Consider the following 20100-nt stretch of genomic DNA (forward strand, 5'->3'; position numbering starts at 1 on the left):
AGGATAAATCTATTAGAGGAACTACCAGGGAGGGTCCTTAACAACCTTGAACAACTTGGCTTCGCGTAGGGTGAGGGAGGATTTCACACTCAGCCCCCACCGCCGGGGAGGGGATGCAAATGACCACAGAAACACAATACCTTGAGGGTCTCAAACCAGCGAGGCTGCTTCACTTGGTAATAAATCACTGATTTGTACTCCGAGATGGCCTCATCACCAGCACCAGGGAAAATCACATGCTGTAGGAGAAGGTATGAAGGAAGAGTTCAAGTTAGGGCTGCTGAGGTGGGTAAAGGCAGTTGCTGCCAAGCCTGACACCCCGAGTTCCATCCCCAGGACCTACATGGTGGAAGGAGAGAACTGGCTCGCATACTCCCATATGCATGGGCATGCACAGGCACACACACACACACACATACACACACACACACACACACACACACACACACACACACACACACTCATATACGCACGGGAAATGATTATATACATATTAATGTTTATATATACATATATATTTGTATATATATAATATATGAATGTATATACGTATATAATACATATACACACATACATTTAGTTTCAAGAGTGTTGACAGTGTCGCGCCTACATATTCATTCCTGTTGAACCCACTAGAGGAGAGGAAGCAATCCAAGGTGCCAATAAAGCACTGCATTTGGTAGGCATTCCCAGCAATGAAGGGGCAGGTCTGCCTGTGCTAGCGGCTGGTCTAAACCACAGTCTCAGACCCTGGAGGTACAGACAATTGTGCCACACAGGGGTAACCTTGACCACCACTTCCCTGTCCCCTCCCCAACTCACTTTGAATTACAGGCTAAGGATACTTGCCTGATCTACTCAGTGGGTCCGGAAGCAAAGGCTGTGCACTAAACAGGAGGTGGCAAGACTCATCCCTCTAGCCATGAGCACTGCTTGCCAAGCTTCAACCAGAGTCATACCACTAAAGCCTAAGAGGCTAAGGCAGTATAGCTCAAGGCTTCTAGAGATATGAATGACACCAGACAAGGCCAGACAGGGAGAAAAGGTGTGAGCCCTGCTGAACACAGCTGAGCCCAGGCACGAGCCCAGCCACAGCTGTCCAATCCAATGGTACCTAGAGGGATACCTGCTCTGCTCATCAGAGGGAGGCACAGGCTCTGGGCCACTCTGGTAGAGTCTAGCCATGGGGAGGAGGTACTGGTCACCTCAGTCATGTGAGTTACAACTTGTTCAGATGATCCTAAAAGCCCACATCACTCTCTGACCCTGAGCAAATAGCTTTATTTCTTGGATTCCATTTCCTCATCTCTTAAATAATGAAAGGAATGGTCTCTGACCTACCACTGTGGTTGCTAGGTCTATAGGATTATGCCAAGAAATAATAACCCTTTATAAAACTGAGCAAGGAGTGTGGTCAAAATCTACAGGAATGTCCTGAGACAGGCTGCTAGCCTGGATCCCCAGGACACAATGGCAAGCAGGAAAAAAAGGAGGCCAACACCAACACACCTCCCAACAGATGAGATAAGACAGTCAATCAAGAACCTTAGATCCTGCAGCAAAGCCAAGGTGGACACATGCAAAGCTGAACTTGAACTCAGCAAAAAAGAGATACCTCCAATCGCTTCCCGTCTTCATCATAGACAGACACTGTCACCTCCACATTCTTCGCAGTTGTTTTACTGCCTTTATCAAAATCCCCTTGAACTAACGTCACATAGATATCATTCCGAACATCACCTGGGGGAAAAAATTATATCCTTAATAGCAATCCATCATTCATAGTGTAACCATGAATTTAGCCAAATTGTGGGAAGTGCTGCCTTAACAGAATATTATAAATACTGTATTAGATAGTTCTGAAATATTTCCTACAAAACAGTCTGGGCTTCGAAGGCATGGCAAGACCAATTTGCATCAACTTCACTCCTGCACCTCCGTGAAGCGCCCACAGTGGCCACGATGCCACCAATGGAGCTACAAGCACCCAGCCCCTTTGTAGCATCCCGTGATCAACAGAGAACCTTATAAGCCCCCCATGGGATATCACTAACTGACACCACCCGTGTCCTCAGCAGCCGGCTCGCACACGCAAAAAAGAACTGGCCAGGCCAGCTTCCTCTGCTTTCTTTGGACTGTTTGATTTCAAGCCTTGAACTAAAAGCCCACTGAGAATGAGAACCGTGAGCCAGGGACAGGCGACAAGTCACAGAGAAGTTTCTGTGCGGTTCTTCTCTTCTAGCAGCTGTCAAGACCCCAAGTGGGGAGAATAAAACAAAACTACAGAGTGTGGGGGAGAAGGTTGTTTGGTTTTAGGTTTTTGTTTTGTTTTGCTTTATGATCTTGTAGCCCAGGAAGGCCTCCAATTTACAGCAATCCTCCTGCCTCAGCCAAGTGCTGGGATCACAAGGGTGCACCACCACGTACAACCCCATACATTTTAGATTAATTGTGATGAGGGCAGACTAGAACAAATGAACTGGGACCTCTTTCTGTTGCAAATGTGTGAACTGGGAAAACTTCAAGCTTCCTTAGAACCATGATGGAGAGGATGCATCATTACTGATGGCTTGTTCCCAGGCTGCCTGGCCCCACCCATTCCCGACCCTGCTCTGCACAGAAGAGCTGAGTACAACAGACCCCTGTGGTGGTTAAGGGTGAAGACTTCTTATGGGAAAAAAAGCCTTTTCTTGCTTTCTTGTTTTTTTATTGTGCTTTTTAATAAAAAAAAAAAAAGCTCTATTTTGGCTTTTAATGTATCCAACTATTAAATTAAAGTTGCATTTAAAAGTCATTATTGTAATGGTCCCAGTGGGTTGCTCCCACAGTCATGGAGGCTGCTCAGGAAGGAAGCATGGCTGCCATGGCAGATACTGCCCACAAGAGAGGTTAAAAAGATTGAAGCATAAAGTTGGGGATAGGGGTAGGGGTGAGGGTGGGGGAGGGGTAGGAAGCAAGACTTCCCACCCAGGACCTACCACTATCAGCTGTGGGACCTCAGTTAAGCCCCTTCATCTCCTAGGCTAATTCTCCACTTAACAGCCCTATTGGTGTGCCACACGTCAATTGTATGTTCCTAAGCCTGAAAATTCTATCAGAACACAAAATCTATAATCTTTATGTGTGTGCTATGCGTACACAGCTGTATGTGCAGTTGTGTGTACATGCAGGTGGAGGCAGAGGACAACCTCAGCTGCTGTTCTCAAGGCACCATTTGCCTTGTGTTGTAGGACAGAATCTCTTGCTGGCCTAGGACTCACCAATTCAACTGGGCTGGCTAGTCAATGGGCCCCGGGGATCTGCCTCTCTCCAATGCACTGGGATGCAAGCACATGCAACCATGGCCAGCACTTTCGAGGTGGGTTCTGGGAATCTAAAACTCAGGTCCTTGCAAGCATTTTACCGAGTGAGCTCTCTCCCTAGCCCCTGAAACCATAATCTTTTATTTGAGGGCTGTAGAAGCGTCCTAAAAACCTCGGCAGGCAGAGAAGTAACACGGGCTACAAGGCCTCCAGGGGATGAAGCCCCACAGCCTCCCGCCTATGTTCACCATTCCTGCAGAGATTTGCTTCTGAGTCATCACAGCAAAAAGGACACTATTTGCAGTGGAGATACCTCACTGAAGGGCGCCACATTGACCTTCAGCAAAGGCTGGGCTCACTAGAGGAGGAAGTTAGCTGTTCGAAGATTTGATTGGATGCCTCCATCTTTCCAGTTCCATGGATAACTCGGCTTCTTCCCTACTTGGATCCTTCAACACAGATCCAGGGTAGCATGGGTCGTGAGCCGGTAGAAGGGTCAGCAGGAGTGCGGTAGCACAGGCTCTCCTACCACCCAAAGATACATGCCTCCCCAAGGCGGATGAGAAGGGATAATGAAAGGTTCCACTGTACTAAATACGAGAGTCTGACAGAAGAACACGGCACTGTGGACTTGGTGCCCTCGCCTGGCCAGTGCTTACCCACCCAACAGAGAACGAGGGGGATTCACTCCAGCTAGAATCTGCCTCTCTAGCAGCCACTCAGCATGAGGAGTCTTGTTCTTGACCAGAACAATGGTCAGCAGCAGCATGGGTTCTCCAAAAGCCACTCATGTGATGATACACTGAAGAACTGGATTTAACTTGGCAAGCTTATCTACTACCAGGAAAACCCTATCAGCATGAGCAGGAAATTCCCAGTTTTTCAGAGTCATCTTAACAGGTTCCAGAGTTACCTGGAAGATGGGCTCTGGCCATGCCTGTGGAAGATTATCTTAATCGTGTATGCTGATATGGGAGTATCTATATTAACTGTAGGTAGAACCATTCCCCAGGCAAGGCTTCCTGAACCATATGAGACAGAGGGAACTGAGCACTAGCTTGTGTTCATTGCTCTCTTGTGTCTACAGATGAATGTGACCAGCTGCCTCATCCTCCTGCTCTCCCAACTTCCCCACCATGTGAACTATACTGTGAATGCTGAGCTAAAAGAAACCTTTCCTCAGCAACAGAAGAGGAGCGACATTGAGACACCTGTAAATGTGAGGATATCCTAAAGGACCAAACCAATGCAGCCATGAAGATGCATCTCAGTTCCAAATACAAACAGAAAGTCCACAAATCAGCTCATTTCCATGAATAAGACTTACATACCATACCTATACAGGGAGCAACAATGTCACCCAGGCTAGCCCACTTCGGTTTGCTGGCATGTCAGCAGACAGAGTAGCCAATAACCCATACCAGTTCTGAAAGGTGAATAGAATGGGAAGCATACATCCCATGGTTGCATGAAATAAGAACAGCAATGCCTGTGGCAGCAGGACATTAGGCAGTCAGATGACTCTCACCACAGTACGCAGCAATAGGGACCTGCAACAGAAGGCCATGTGCGCCTGTTGACCTGGGAAATCACCATTTCCAATGCCCATTGCCCATGTGACTTTGAGCTATGGTTTAATTTTTATTGGAATTAGTTCAACCACAATCTTTAAGGGCCCAAGACCCTTCTGTGAACCAGCCCTGACTATTCAAATGAACATTAGTTGCAAACCAAATCGTACACCGAGATAAAAATGAATATTTGTCCCAAGGGCAGATATCAATAATAATATCAGATTATTGATATAGATTTTATTTAGAAACTAGAAAGTGTCATTAAATATGAGATTAATGTTAAAAAATAACACAAATATCAGTTCATGCAGCCTAAAACACATGACTGAGCCTGTGTTTCCTTCCTTCCTTTGATCAAATACCTAATCCCATGCTTGGAGGGTGTTCATGCCTCCCCACATGTGACCTTTGCCATTAGAGGGAAACTAATCCTACAGCAAGCCCAGGGGCCAAAGTATGTGTCCCATCACTGTGTTTGGTCTCAGCCCCTGAACACTAAAGTTATTCATTAACTACCCTGCGCCTGACACAGTACTCGCCATATGCTCAACTTACTCTCACTACAAGAGCTCTTGCACATCACTGTGCTGTGCACACATCACGCTTCCTGGCCGGCAACCTCTGCAGGGAGAACGAAGGCCCTGAGGGAGGCTAACCTTACCTGGCATGATAATCTCTGGAAAGCCCGTCTTGCGGGCCACAGCTGTGGTCCTGTCCACCAAGTGAGGAAACTCCTTCCGAATCTGATGTATGTCTCCAGGAAGTAATTTCAGGGTGACCCACAAACCTGATAAAAAGAAAGATTGCCTAAGTCACGTTTACCACAAGTGTGTTGCTGAAAACAATTTCAGTAGCTAAGAAACTTTTAATCCACAGAGCAGCATTACAAACAGGCAAATCTTCAGGCAAATGTCCAGGAAAGAGGCACCCAGCACAGGGGCGCACACTCGATCTAGGTACAGACCTTGCCTGTGAACTCAAACAGTAAGACCGTGGAATGGAAGGGGAGTGTTCCATATGTGTGCCAAGGACAAAACGTTATTTTGAATTATCTCAATTTAGGAGAAATCAGAAGGTGGCATTTATGGCGGAAGGCTGAGAAGGGCAGGCAGAAACTTAGAGACCCGTGCCCACCATAGAGGTCTGCATATGGAAGCCAGTAGGGACAATGGTGCTCTGAGGATGTCCAGAGGGTTCAGAAGGGAGCCAGGAGGAAGTTAAAGGGAAAATACTGAGTCAGGAGAGGCTACTGGAGGCTAGGATCTGAGCCTAACAATGGGGAGGGGTAGGGAAGACCAACATGGGGGTCAAAACCACAGGACTAGGGAGAGGTTCTCAGAGGTAGTGCCTGCTGTGGGCATGACCCTTAGAAGGTGCTCGGCACCATCCCCCAACTGAAAGCCTGCTCCAGGTGATAGTCTAAGGAGCACAGGGTTGAGAGGAGAAAGAAAGTGTCTCGGAGCATGTGTGGAAGGTTCTCTTTACTTGCAGGTCAAGCTGAGGAGGAGCTGGAGAGAATGAGACACCAGGAAAGATTTCGTCCATATGGTCAAAGTGTGAAACCCAAGAGGGAAGGTGAGTGTGGGTGGCACTGAGCAGCAAGGATGTCCCCTTCGTCCTCCAGGTGGAAGGGAGGCAGAAACTGGCAAGAAAAGGACAAAGAGCAGATCCCAGGGAGCAAAACGAGATGGGTGGAGAGGCAGACATAGTCAACAGAGACCCGGGAATGGCCAGGGCATCTTGTTTATGGTGGCCCTGTTTTTACAAGTTTCCTTTTCCTTTCTCTCTAAGATGCAGAATTCCAGATCATGGGAGAGTCTCAACGAGAGAGGGATGACCAGTACAGGAATGTCCAATGACAAGAAAAGGGTGCATATACCATGTCTCAGGAAATGCATTGCATGTGTTCACCAAGAAATGTGAAGGACCTGGATTGTATTCCCTAACCCATGCTCCCAGGGACTGATTGCATCTCCACACACACCCAGACTATGGGGTTCCTTTTTCTAATTCACTCTAAAGTTCAAAGGGCTAACAGGCAGCTCTGGGCACACAGAGAGTTAAACGTACCCTCAAGTGGCTGGGTACTTGATCTTGACCCCTTTCCCCTTTTTCTGCCATACAGTCAAGCAAACTAAACCTAGTCACATTAAATAACATCAGAAAGGCTGCCTTTCAAATACCCTAACCAAGAGCCTGCTCAGATATCTAGGTGGATAAAGGAGAATATTGGTGACACAATTCAATTTGTTACAACTGAAATACAGAGATTAAATTGTCCTGATTATACAGCGTTCAAAGTACGTTCCTCACAGGGGAAAATGAGTCCAGTTTTCAAAGAATAGGTGTGTTTGGAGTTGATATGTGTTTCACCAGAATGACAACACAAAATGGTTACTCATCACTTCTCAGACAAGGGAAGCAGGTGCGAGTGTGAGGCTCTGCTGTCCATACACACATGAGAACTCAGAGGCAGGAAGCAGAATCGTGTGGATTAAACAGAGAGGAACCAAAGGGCGATTACTGTGTATGTACAAGACCCTGTGTATGTACATCAACCAATAGCGCTGCAAGATGTTCATGAGGTTCTGCCTTTGTGACGAGGAAACTGGATGCTACAGAGATGGAGCAATCTCAGAGGAGGCACGTGGGAGGTGAGCGTGGAAAACGCCACTGGCTCTCACAGAGATTATCATCTCCTCCTTGTCTTCCATTCTGGGTCCTCTAACTGGGACTGGGAAGATGAGCAGGCATCAGGAGCTACCTGGGTCATCCTGATGGAAACAGGAACCCATGGGAAGAGCCCAGAACAACCAGCAGAGATTGCCCTGGCCAAGCCTCTCTCAACTCTCCTAGGAATGATCTAGACTCTTAAGTATGAGCACTGGAGGGAGGTTCAGGGTCAAGATAAAACTACCTCAGTGACACTGTTGGATCAGTGGTAGTGTTGACTCAGTCTTGATTCAGGAAGGCAATTGTAGTCCCCTTGAAAAATGCTATGGGCATTCTTTTTTTTTTTATCATTATTAACTTGACTTGTGAAGTTATTTTATGCTTAAAAAGGTTATACACTTGTGTGTGCAACAATGTAAGGAAAACTGTATCTTTCTGAGATACAGGTTTAGGGTATGCCAGTTTTAACTATGGACTGGAGTTAAACAGCTATGGACATTCTTGTCTCTCATTCTCACTGTGGTCTGAAACCTCTCTCTCCCCTCTAGTAGTCCAAGGTACCAGGTGTTATTAGCCCCATCCAGGTACCAGCCGGTGTCCATGCCACTGCTGTCCAGCTCACAGATTCTGGGTATGACCTACGAGCCTGGCTGTTTAGATGTTTGCCTAACACCGTTTCTATTTCTCCTCTGTGATTCTGTAATAAACACACTGTGTGAGAGAATGCTACAAAAGGAACTGGAGAGCCAGTGGGGGTAGGGTTGCTGATCCAGGGGTAAGGGAGCAGCCAGGCCCTGCATTAGCTCCTGCCTCAGACTCCCTGTGGTTTGCAAATACAGGGCAAACTGCAAGAGCTGTAATCTAGGGTGGGGCCTGGTTTAGTTTAAACTTGCTCCATGTACAAAGGCTATAATCCATGAACATTCTAGGTAGGGTTGGCCAGAGAGTGGGGTAAAGCCAAGGCTCACTACAGAGATCTGTAAGACCTCCCTTTTCCAGAACATTCTTCAGACTCAATGAACACTGCTTGGGACAATGGAAAGGGTTAATTTGGAAGGCTGGAGGTGGAGGGCAGCTGTTCATTGAGCTCCTCTGAGTACAGTGTAGTGCACCAGATCAAGGACCAATATGATGCATAGGTTTTCCCTAATGTTAAAAGCAGGGTTAGAGTCTCCAATTTCTGAAGGTGACTTACTTTCCTCCATGTAGGAGGTGGGGCTTGATAAGCAGTTGGTTTTTGGCAAGTCTCCTGGCCAGCCCAATGCCAACTGTCACCAGCCAAAGCTGATTGATTCATTAGCTCCGCCAGCAGAAGGTCAGTTGCTTGGACACGTCAGTGTGATATTAAAAAGATACAAGCAGGATGGGGAAGGGGGTGGGGGTGGGTGGGAGGAAGGAGTGAGGAGGCTACTTGGATGACAGAAACAATAAGGAGTCACTTCCCTGCTGGGACAGAGGGGCAATTACAGACTGTTGGCAGTACTGTGACAGAACATGGAGACAAAAACCCATGCCAGAGGGAAGGGAATGAGGGGAGACCTTGGGTTTGGTGCAGGAGTTGCATTGATGGCTTTTTTGTCGTTGTTATTGTGAGATTTGGGTTTGGTTAATTTTAATTGTTGAATTCCTTGCTTGTTTGTTTTGACTTATTGTCACAGGGTCAAGAATAGCCTAAGATGGCCTTGAATTTCTGATCCCCCTAGCCTCTCAATTACCAGGGTTACAGGCCCGCACCATCAAAGCCTATTTTATGTGGTGCTGGGGATAGAAACCGTGCATGCCCAGTTGGCACTCTACCAAATGAGCTACATCCTCAGCCTTTCAGTATTTTGTTAAGGGTAAGAAAAGAGAGGACAGGGAGTGCTGGGAAAGAAGAGGAGCCAAAGGCAGGAGCTGCTTCCCATGCTGCCACGCTTCTCAGCCCTAGGTTCTTCATAGATAGTCCCAGCCACATCCCATTCCCCATCCTCGTCTGCACTCATCTGGGAGGCTAGCTACAAAGACTACCAGTAAGACAGCCTACACAGGCTGCCCATTCAGTAGGAACAAGCATCACCCAGTCCCAAAAGTTCCACCAAGCAAGCCTCACCCCAGATTCCCTACATGCCCCAGCAGAAACAACAGAGATACATACCTTGACCCTTGTGGTTGACTTCTTTGGCTGCAATGACTTTGTTTATGACACTTTGAAGGAAGTCATTCTCCCCTGCCACCCTGGGTGAGAAACGGGATGACATGTTCAGCGGCTTGTGTCGAATGGCGTCGTCCAACGCGAGCCTGGAGGGCATGGGGCAACCAAGACCACAGGAGACAAAGGGGCACAGAGACCCATGGGTCACAGTAACAGGGGGACACAAAAGAGCATCACCACCGAGTATGAGAGAGTCGTCATGAGTCAACAGAAGACAAAGGGCAGGATAGGTGACAAGAGAGACAGGGAAAGCATCGATCAGGAAAATGGTGAACCACAGGAGAGAAGTTCAGCCAAGGAGGGCACCCCACTCCCAGGGAACGTATGGACAGGGCTCCACTCCACTGCTAATGGACAGTCCAAAAGGGCTGGTCTGAGAGTAAAGTGGCTGAGAGGCCCTGCATTCCAAAGAACACTGATGGCCGTATGTGCCACTTGGATAGCACTGAACTAGTCTGGGGGAAGGGCCAGGTGCTATGAAGAAGAAAATGAAAACAAAACCCTATTTTCCCCCCAGATAGCCTTCAAACCTAATGACATAAGAAGCCCTGCCTTTGGTTCCTCAATGTGTGTTCACAAAAGAGTCTCCAATAGCTACATGTGAAGGTGACCCAGTCCCTGGAGAATAAGAATTAATGGTCACCATGTCTGGATGCTGAACTCTGGACATCGCTCAAAACACAGGCTACCAGTGTTCTTAGGCCCATGAGCCCATGTGTGTGAGAGTGGCGAGCACAGGCAACATGCACCATGAGAAATACTGTGCAGAGCCACCCAGCACAATGGGAAAAGAGTGCAAAAACATACATCAGGTACGGAACGCTGAAAATCAATTCTAGGAACAAGGACTATGTCATCCATCACTTGAGCCAAGCAACTCAAAGGAGCTGAAAGCTGTTGTAATTTATTTCACCAAGTTAAAAAGAGATGAACGAGAGAGAGAAAGAGAATGCACACTGTTTCCCTCCCTAAAACCAACCCTGTGAGGCGATAAATCCATTTTAATGGAGCAAAAAACGTTCTCATTAGCATGACATTTCCCAAGGAATAGTTTCCAGGCTTATTTTGCTATTAGAAGCATGCTACTTTTTTCTTTTATCACTGCAGATATTAATCTGTGTAGCCATCGTCCTCTAGAGAAGCAAGACTCACAGCTGACAACAGGTGAGTGTGCCCTAATACTGTTGAAAGTGAACTTCCACTACCAGATAGGAAAGTGTGGTGGCAGCATGCAGGTGATCTTAAAGGTCCAGGGAGATCCTGATAAATCATTTCTCTGACTTTTCCAATAATACTCAAAGCTAGTGTTTTGTTTTGGGTTTGGTTTTGATGTTTTTGTTGTTTTGTCTTGTTTGTCTTGTTTACCTTCAGAGGGAACAAATAAACAATAAAAAAAATCACTTAATAGGACCATTGGGTATTCCTAAACCCTGTGGTCTTGATGAAATTGAAGCCTTGGGAACAGTAGGGAACCCTGTCAACTTTCACAGGAAAAGAAGTAACTTGAGTATTATAATCTCACAATGGTATGTTTTGTTTATTACCACTGTATCAGCCAGGTTCCAGGATGGGAATATTCCCTTGTGTGCTAAAGAAGCTTCCGGGTTCTATAGAATGCTGCTATATACTCTTGCCATTAGTGGGATTATCCATTATCACTGTCTATAGAGATGGGCTTCTGGGTTCCATAGAACGCTGCTATATACTCTTGCCATGAGTAGGATTACCCACTATAACTGTCTACAGAGATGAAAATGAGCACTTATACACCATCTGCAATGGTTAATATTTATTGTCAACCTGACAGACCATAGAATCACTTGAGAGATAGGACTCTGGGCATGCATGGAGGGTGGGAGTCATCTTGACAGCTTTAACTGAGGTAAGAGACCCACCCATTATGAGTGGCACCATTCCCTGACTGGGAGCCTAGACTGTATAAAATGGAGAAGGTGATCTAAGCATAAGTATGCATTCCAGTGATGGACTGTAACCTTGAACGGTGAGTTAAAAAATCCTTTTCCCATTAAGTTGCTTGTGTTAGGGTATTTTATCACAGCCACAGGAAAAGAAACCAAGACACTATCTAATATGGCAACAACAGCCCTGCATGGCAATAAACACTTGAAACAGACCGATGTGATTGAAGGGCTACATTTTAATTCTACGCAGCTGTAATTAATATGAAGAGCCACATGGGGCTAGTGGTTAGCAGACCAGTCAGAAAAGTAAATGGAAAGCATTTAAGCCACCAGAGAGACCTCTGCCTCCAATTGTGTGTGGTGAAACACATGGTTTGAGCCCAACTTCAGGCTATGCAATTCTGACTTTAATGCAACTCTCCATGCAATAAGATGCAAAATCTTCTATAGAACTGCACGAGAAAAAGTATTTTTTTTAAATGCACAGAAAAGCCTCACTGCAGCCATCTCAAACAAGTGATTCTCAAGTCTGCAGGGAATGGGGGTGGTCCATCATGAAGAATACATGGGGCAAGAGAAGCCCATACCACATCTCCTGTCCTCCCAAGGACAGGGCTCCTTCAGACACCCATTATCACCAGCCTCCCAGAGCTCAGCCTCCCTCAGCCAGCACCTCCAAAGCAATGTAAACATGTAAAAGTGAAATTCACCTTAAGCCTAAAAGTCTTTGAATAAAAACACACTGGAAAAGGAAAGAGTAAACAGGAAACTGCAGAGACATGGGGCAGGTCACCCTAACCCCAAGCACTTACTCTCCTGGGAAGTCAGGCCCCAGAGGAGGCTGTCTCTGCAATCAACCCGGAGCCCCCAGTTCTCTTTCCTCCTCCTTGAGGCAGGAATGGCCCCATCAAGACCCACCCTCACTTCAATCACCCTGCCCACAGGTGTTAGCTTCAAATCAAAGAATAATCTCAAAAATTGGCCCCAAGTGCTTTCCCCATGTTCCCTCTCTAAGGACCTCAGGTCAGAAGTGGACAAAGCCTTTAAAAAAAAAAAAAGGAAAAGCCAAAACCCACTCATCTAAGAAAAAACCAAGACCGACAAATCAGCAGCCTGATTACAGGCTTTAAGGTGTTATTTCTTGCTTTACAAAAGAATTCATCATAACTTTGTTTGGTTTCTATTTTCAAAAGCTACAACCTCTTGTGATGAATTTGAAAGTATTGTATTTTGAAAATGTGAATTGCTACAAGAATAAATCGATTATGTAAAGAAACATGCTCAGTGCAGAATTGTAATTCTACTGATAAGGTAATTCTGGGACTACAAGGAACATCAGCTCTCGGGACCATACACAAACCTTATTCCATCGTCCTCACAGTCCCGATTCCATGTGCCACAGCAGTGACTAAACAGATTTCATATTATTGTAAAATAAATGAATCCTGACTTGGGCTTAACAAATACCCTTAGTGGTAAATTATTAACTACGGGGTTTTCATGTTGTATCTGGTTAAGGACCGAATTATTTCATACTTACGGCTGAAAGGGAATGAAGTGTTGTTTGTCTTCATCATCTACTTTTCCATTTATTATGTCTGTTACGTCCATCACTGGGAAAAGGAAGGAACAGAAAGGGTTGTTTTGACTTAAGGGCCACCACTACAGAAAGTCAAAAACAAAGGAAGAGCAGACTGTGTTCCGGCGTGAACCATATGGTAGACTCCTCACACATGTAAGTTTGTTATTCTGCAATGCTTGACAGATTGATTAAGTCATCTGAACATGCTGGCCCCAGTGGGCAAGGAACTCAAATAGCACAATTCCACTGAATAATTTCCTTGGCCTGTTCCCCAGAGGTCACTCTAGAGATCTGCTGTCCAAAACAAACTCCTACATGAAGGAGATATTCTCTGCATCGCTGGGCACCCAAGCAGGGGCAAGTGTGATGAAGAACTGCTTTTCTATTCATTTCACCCACTTAACTTTATTCTAAACGGCACTTGGGGCAAGCGGCTAGCCTTCTCATAACAACATAGCACCCGGTGACAGTTCATACTGTCAACTTGACAGATCTGGAGTCCCATAGGAGACAAAGCTCCAGGCACGCCTGTAAGAGATTAACAAAATTCAGTCAGCTTCCCGGCATGCCTGTGAGGGATTGTCTAGATCAGGTGAATTTAGGTGGGAAGACTGGCCATTCCATGGGCTGGGGTCCTGGATGATTAAAAGGAAGAAAGTGAGCTGAGCACCAGCACTCATCTCTCACTGCCTCCTAGCTAAGGATATAACGTGAGCCCCTGCCTTACAGTCCTGCGGCCTTGCCTTCCCAGTGTCCTTCCCATGCCATCCACCCCATGGTGGACTGTATTCCCGAGTTGTCAGCCAAAATAAACACTTGCTTCCTTATGTTACTGTTACTTCCTTATCGGTTTTTTTTTTTTTGTTTTCTTTGTTTTGAAAGCAATGAGAAAAGTAACTCAGATGAAGTTCAACAATAACATAATTACAAAGTGGTACCAGTCACCAAGAGCTGGTGTCTGGGTCAGTGGGACACTCAAGGCTAACCATCAGTTACCTTCTGACAGTTGAAACAGAAGCACACAGACAAAAATGAACGGTCATCCCAAAGCCACGGGTCCAACACCTCCATCTCACCACCGTGGCTCCCTTCATTTCATTATCTTGCCTATACTGGGGTGGTCCAGGCTCACTGAAATCCCTGGAAAAGCTTGGCACGATCTCCACCTTAAAAGAGAGGCTAGCCCTGGCAGCATTCAGGGCTTTACTCAGAGCCACTTTCCACCATCTTAACCACATCTTAACCATGACTTTGGCCATGTCAAGCACAGCTAGAAAACTCTAGAGGGAACTGGACAGGTAGTCTGCTGTGTCCCTTCTCTACCCCACACCTGGCTAAAAGAGCACCACAGTTCTTTCCTAGTGACTAGCTTCCCTTACTGAAACTGTGGGTAAGGTTCATTTCCACACGACCACCGTCAATTCTGTGGAATGAACGTGAAGAGTTTCCCACAGTCCCAGGTACTTGACACTTGGTCCCCAGCTGGACCTTGCTGAAGTAAGGGGCCACTGGGAGTGGGCCCTGAGGTTTTATAGTGCGGCCATGCTTCCTGTCTGTCTTCTTGCTTTCTGACTATGGAAACAATGTAACCATCAGCCTCCAATTTCTACTGCCTTGATATTTCCCCATAGTGGCAGACTGTATCCTTATACTGTCAATCAAAATAAGCCCTTCCTTACTTCTGCCACCATGTAGGGTATTTCTCATAACAACAACAACAAAAGTAACTATGATACCCAGCAAGCATAAAGGTCTGTAGTGTGAGAAAGGCAGCACTCTCATCTCCTGATTATCATGGCAGAGCCCAGGAAGTCATGGGAAAAACTATCACACACAGTCCATTGAAACAATGGGACTGTTGGACTAAGAACCAACACGTCGGGAGGCAGAGCCAGGCGGATCTCTGTGAGTTCGAGGCCAGCCTGGACTACCGAGTGAGTTCCAGGAAAGGCGCAAAGCTACACAGAGAGACCCTGTCTCGAAAAACCAAAAAAAAAAAAAAAAAAAAAAAGAACCAACACGTGTGTCCAGAGATGCAGGTAAGCACATCCCAGATAACTGGAGCACTGGCTAACAACTAATGAGAAAAGAGATTGGCAAAGATCGGGTCTTCTCTTGGCAGGGGACTCACAGCAGTCATCCAGCATTCACCTAATGTCACAGGCACACGTTCCCAGGTCTATCTTTTCACCATCAGCTCATAATGAAGAAACACCTAGTTTCTTGATTTTTCACTCAAACAGTCACATCCAGGACAGTCAGGCTGAACTCATCAGATCATCCACTCATACCACTTGGGTGGTTTTCCTAGTACCCTGGAGACCCCGCTGTCACAGGTCATATCTCACCAGCTAACCGTAGCTCTTCCAGTTTATCTGATGCCCTTGCTAAGTCTCCAGAGTCCTGGCCCAGAACACACTTAGGCTTAGCAAGAATTTGCAGGAACATATCAAAGAAGCAAGACAGGAGCTGAGGGCAAATACACATATGGGAAACAGCCTTTGTCCAGCTTGCTATTAACTAATGACCATACCTCCGGGTCCAGCCATCCTAAGCCTGATGAGAAAGCCTCAAAGGCACAAGAATTTCCTCAGGGATCATCCATGCCAAGGTCTGTGCCCAGCAAGACCTCACTGTGGTCTGGATGGGGAAAGACACTTTCCCAGTATCATTTCTATTGCTGTGATAAAAATACCCTGACAAAAAGTAGCAAAGGGAAGAGAGGATTTACTTGGCTTACTATTCCAGGTTACAGTCCATGATAGCAGAGAAGTCGTAGTGGCAGGAGCAATAAACAGCTAGTCATATCATACCCATAGTCAAGAGCAGCGACAAAACAAAAAAGGCATGCAGGCCTGATTACTTGCTTGCGTGCTTCTATCATATAGTTAAGGAACCCCTAAAGAATGATGCTACCCACAGTGGGCTGGCTGTTCCCTCATCAGTTAAAAACCAAAACTATCCCTGTTAGACATGTCCATAGGCTAATTTGTTCTAGATAGTTCTTCCCAGGTAATTCTAGGTGATGTCAAGTTGACAACTGAAGCTATCACCACAGATACCCACTGCCAAAAGAGGACATGAAACTACCAGCCCTCTGGGTCTCTACATCTTGCCCGCATGGGGTCTCCACCAGGGAGGAGGGGTATGCTGTGTTATGAACAGGGAAAGAAAGCATTACCCAAAGTGTCCAGCCTGGCCTCAGTCAACGTGATCATGTCCAAGGGTAAGGGAATGGCAGACCCAGTAACAGTGATACAGCAGAGGGCAGGGATACAAAGAGGAGGACAGCAATGGAAGATCAGGACTCCAGCACAAGGGAGCAGGAGGCAAGAGGGAGGGAGGAGCAGGCTCCAAGAGAGAGGGAGCAAGATGGACCTACAGCTACAGCCATTGATGACATGACACGTCAATGCAACGTATCCACATCATGTGGGCACAAAACAGGAGACACTGAGGACCACGTACTCTCTTACTGAGCAACCTCAACAGAGCGACTTCCCCTGTATGCAGTCAGTTGGGTGCCTGGGTTCAAGACCGCTCACCAAACACCTCTACCACGAAGCTGAACACCCTGAACCCCCAAAGTAAAAGGACTGTTAATGTGAGTGCACAACTATAGATCATAGCCCCCAAACTTCTAACTCTTGAACACTGATTTACAAATGGAAGCATCCATAATGATGCTAAGAGTTTTACCATGTACGAAGTGCACACTAACACACTACAAATAGTGAAGCTGGTAAAAAGAAACCAAGACATGAAAAGGGTCAGTGAAGAAACAAACTGGACACTAATACTGGCTAGTGTTTTGCTGCCATTGTCTTTCATATCTCTATCAAACTGGGCATTGAACCCAGGGCTGCACACAGGATAATGGCACTACCCAGGTCTGATCCCCTGGCCAGTTTTTCCCACAAAAGCAAGGAGAAGTTAGAAAAAAAAGCACACCGAGAAATTGATGTAATACCCTGGCTGTGTGGCTGTGTCAAATTATGAATGATTTATTTAATTATCCTTCTTTTTCCATAAAATTTCCATGATTTTTCCCACCACTGCCAATCACTTTCGCACTATCAAATGTTTTAACAGAAAGGATTGCGACATATTATTTTCAATAAAAGACTGAAACTTGTGGGCTTAAAGGGGCATGAATGCTTTTCTCATTCGCAAGTACCAGCTCTGTTGACACAGACGAGCAGAGATTGTTCTGGAAAAATCCTCAAAATTAAATTTGTGCACGTGGACACAGAGCTGCATATGAATGGGCAGAATCCCATTACCAAAAAGTGAGTCTCCCTTTTTAGGTATGAAGAGGGGGTTCCCTAAAAAGAATGGAAACCTGTGGCTGGGGGGAGGGGGTTGCTCTGTGGGGAGTGAGAAGACTGGGCCAGGAAAGGAGAACATGCCCGGTGCTGAATACCAACACATAAGGAGGGGACAGGGCAGGCTGGGGCACTGCAATGTGCCAATCAATTTTTTTTTTAAGTCTACATAGTAAAAGCACAGGATAAAATGTTCACCCTCTGTCTCAGGGCAGAGAGCAGAAGGAAATATAAGTACGAGCTACAGATATCAATTCAGAGAGCTGGTCCTCGGGTGACTGCAGAGGCCAGAGTGCTAGGTGCTGGGAATCAACACAAAGGAGCCTGCACTAAGCCGGAGCAGGCAGGCAATTACTGGGTTTCTGTGAAAGCAGCAGTGGTCCCTCTCAGAGGCCATGGGAATGGGCATTTGCACATCCAGACTACGGATGACACAACTGCCTCCAAGGGCCTCTGCAGCACTTCATGTGGGAATATCACAGCGAGGTTCCACCAGATCAGATGCAAGGTTCCACCAGGCAATCAGAGAGCAGAGAGGAAGAGGCTCATCTCTCAAGAATTCAGACAGCAACAGGCCAGAGGGGCTAGAGTTGGTCTCAGGCTGGTTTCCAGCAGCCCTGAGCCTGCAGAGAACCAGGAAGAGGAGAGCCAAGAAGAAAGACTCGAAGATCAGTCCAGGTGGGTAACCAGGGATGGAAGTAAGCATCACAGTGATCAGCAGGCATCAGGAGATGTGACCGTGATGGCCTCACAACCAGAGACAAGACAGTGGACCAGATGCCCTCTGACTAAACACAAGGGCACCTCGAAGGACAGAGGACTATCAGATCTGCTGGCCCTAATCCAGCACAGACTCTAGGCTCTGGCTCCAGAGAAGACCAGGAACAGAGAGGCTGTGACCCAACACCAGACTCCACCAAGCAAATGGAAAGCATGTTAAGGCACGAAGGAGCCACACAGAAACACCAGCAAGTATCTGCCCACGCTTCATCCCGCAAGACTTCCCAGAACATCACAACCGAACCAGAAAAAGCTAGGACAATCCCCATTTTAATATAAAGAGAGAGAGACTGTCCGCCTCAGGCTAAATCTTTGCTTTCAGAAATCTAACAATGCCCTCACAGGAACTTATCAGCAGGATCTCTCCAGAGATCTAATAACCAGAGAACCTGCGATATCCATGCCCTAAGACCTAACTTGCATTATCATGTCACAGATCTCTCTGATGGCCTTGGGAAAAACTAAAACACCTGAGACAAAAACTACAGCGTTTCCCTAAAACCATCCTGCAGGTGGGACCAAGGGAAGGCAAGTTCTGATCACAAGTGTCTCAGCTAAACATGAACATGATGCTACAGTCTTGGGGAAATAGAGTAAGTTACAGGGTGTGTTCAAGGACTCAGGGAGGGAAATGCCAACTTTCCCCAGGGTACCTGAGAGAGCAAGCCCACCCTCAACATCTCACCATGGATAAGAAAGCCACCGGGAGAGCCCATTGGAGAGCCCAAGAGTTCAACAGACTTCTCCAGGTTTATGACTGGGATGGTGGACACCTGCCATTATTCATGTGTCAGAACTCATAGAACAGGGCCGAGAAGGATGACTCACTAGGTAAGCCGCTTGCCACACAAGCATGAGGACCAGTGTGATCTCAGCACCCATGTAAAAGTCAGCCATGGTGGTGTGTGGCTGTAAGAGAGCTGGGGGAGCGGGGAGACAAGGAGACCGCTAGGGATCGATTGACAGAGCAATGAGTTCCAAGTTCAGTGAGAGTCTTTGTCTGAAAAAGAAGGTGTCAAGTGGGGCTGGAGAGTTGACTCAATGGTTAAGGAAGAGCACAGGTTGCTCTCCCAAAGGTCCTGAGTTCAATTCTCAGCACCCACATGGTGGCTCAAAATCATTTATAACTCTAAGCTCATGAGATCCAATGCCCTCTTTCTGGTATGCAGATGTACATGCAGGCAAAGCATCTATATACATAAAATACATAAATAAATTCACAAGAAGGTGTCAACAAGTGATTGAGGAAGACATCTACCTTTGACCTCTGATGTCCACAGTCACACACATTCACATGTACACACACGGACATGTAAACACACACACACACAAAACCCGACAGAACACACAATGCCAATACCAAATGTCCCTGTAAACTGTAGACTCTAGGGAAGGTCATAGTATATGTTCAATAACATAACAATCACTGGTGATACAGCTGAGGAGGATGTGGGGAGCTTGGTAAAGTGTATGGAAGCTGTTTGTTTTTCTAGCCTAATTCTTCCAGGGCCTACAATTTTTCTGAAAATAAAAGTCTATTTAATAGAGTAAAACTTAAGTCTGAGTTTAAGACAGTCTTCGATCACTGTCTGTACAAGAAATAAGAGCTAGGTATCAGGATCAAGAATTCTCCCCATATACTGATTGTAGGTGTCCTGCTTAGCACTGTCAGCTTGATTCAGCCTAGACGCACCTGAGAAGGGTGTTTCAGTTGAGTATTTCCTTTATCAGGTTGGTCTGGGGATATGTCT

The 20100-nt window shown here is 46.4% G+C and overlaps 1 protein-coding gene across 1 annotated transcript in view; it reads right to left on the reverse strand.

Moving 5' to 3' along the window:
* The window catches only part of Dock1 (dedicator of cytokinesis 1), a 516647-nt gene that overhangs the window by 418773 nt on the left and 77774 nt on the right, over positions 1-20100 (reverse strand). The window contains 5 exon segments of the mRNA XM_052714776.1: positions 141-239; positions 1616-1740; positions 5538-5663; positions 9684-9826; positions 13203-13275. Of these exon segments, the coding sequence (XP_052570736.1) occupies positions 141-239; positions 1616-1740; positions 5538-5663; positions 9684-9826; positions 13203-13275 (566 nt within the window).

This window comes from Peromyscus californicus, unplaced genomic scaffold (genome assembly GCF_007827085.1).
Source record: "Peromyscus californicus insignis strain IS unplaced genomic scaffold, ASM782708v3 Scaffold_4__1_contigs__length_199733344, whole genome shotgun sequence".
NCBI lineage: Eukaryota > Metazoa > Chordata > Mammalia > Rodentia > Cricetidae > Peromyscus > Peromyscus californicus.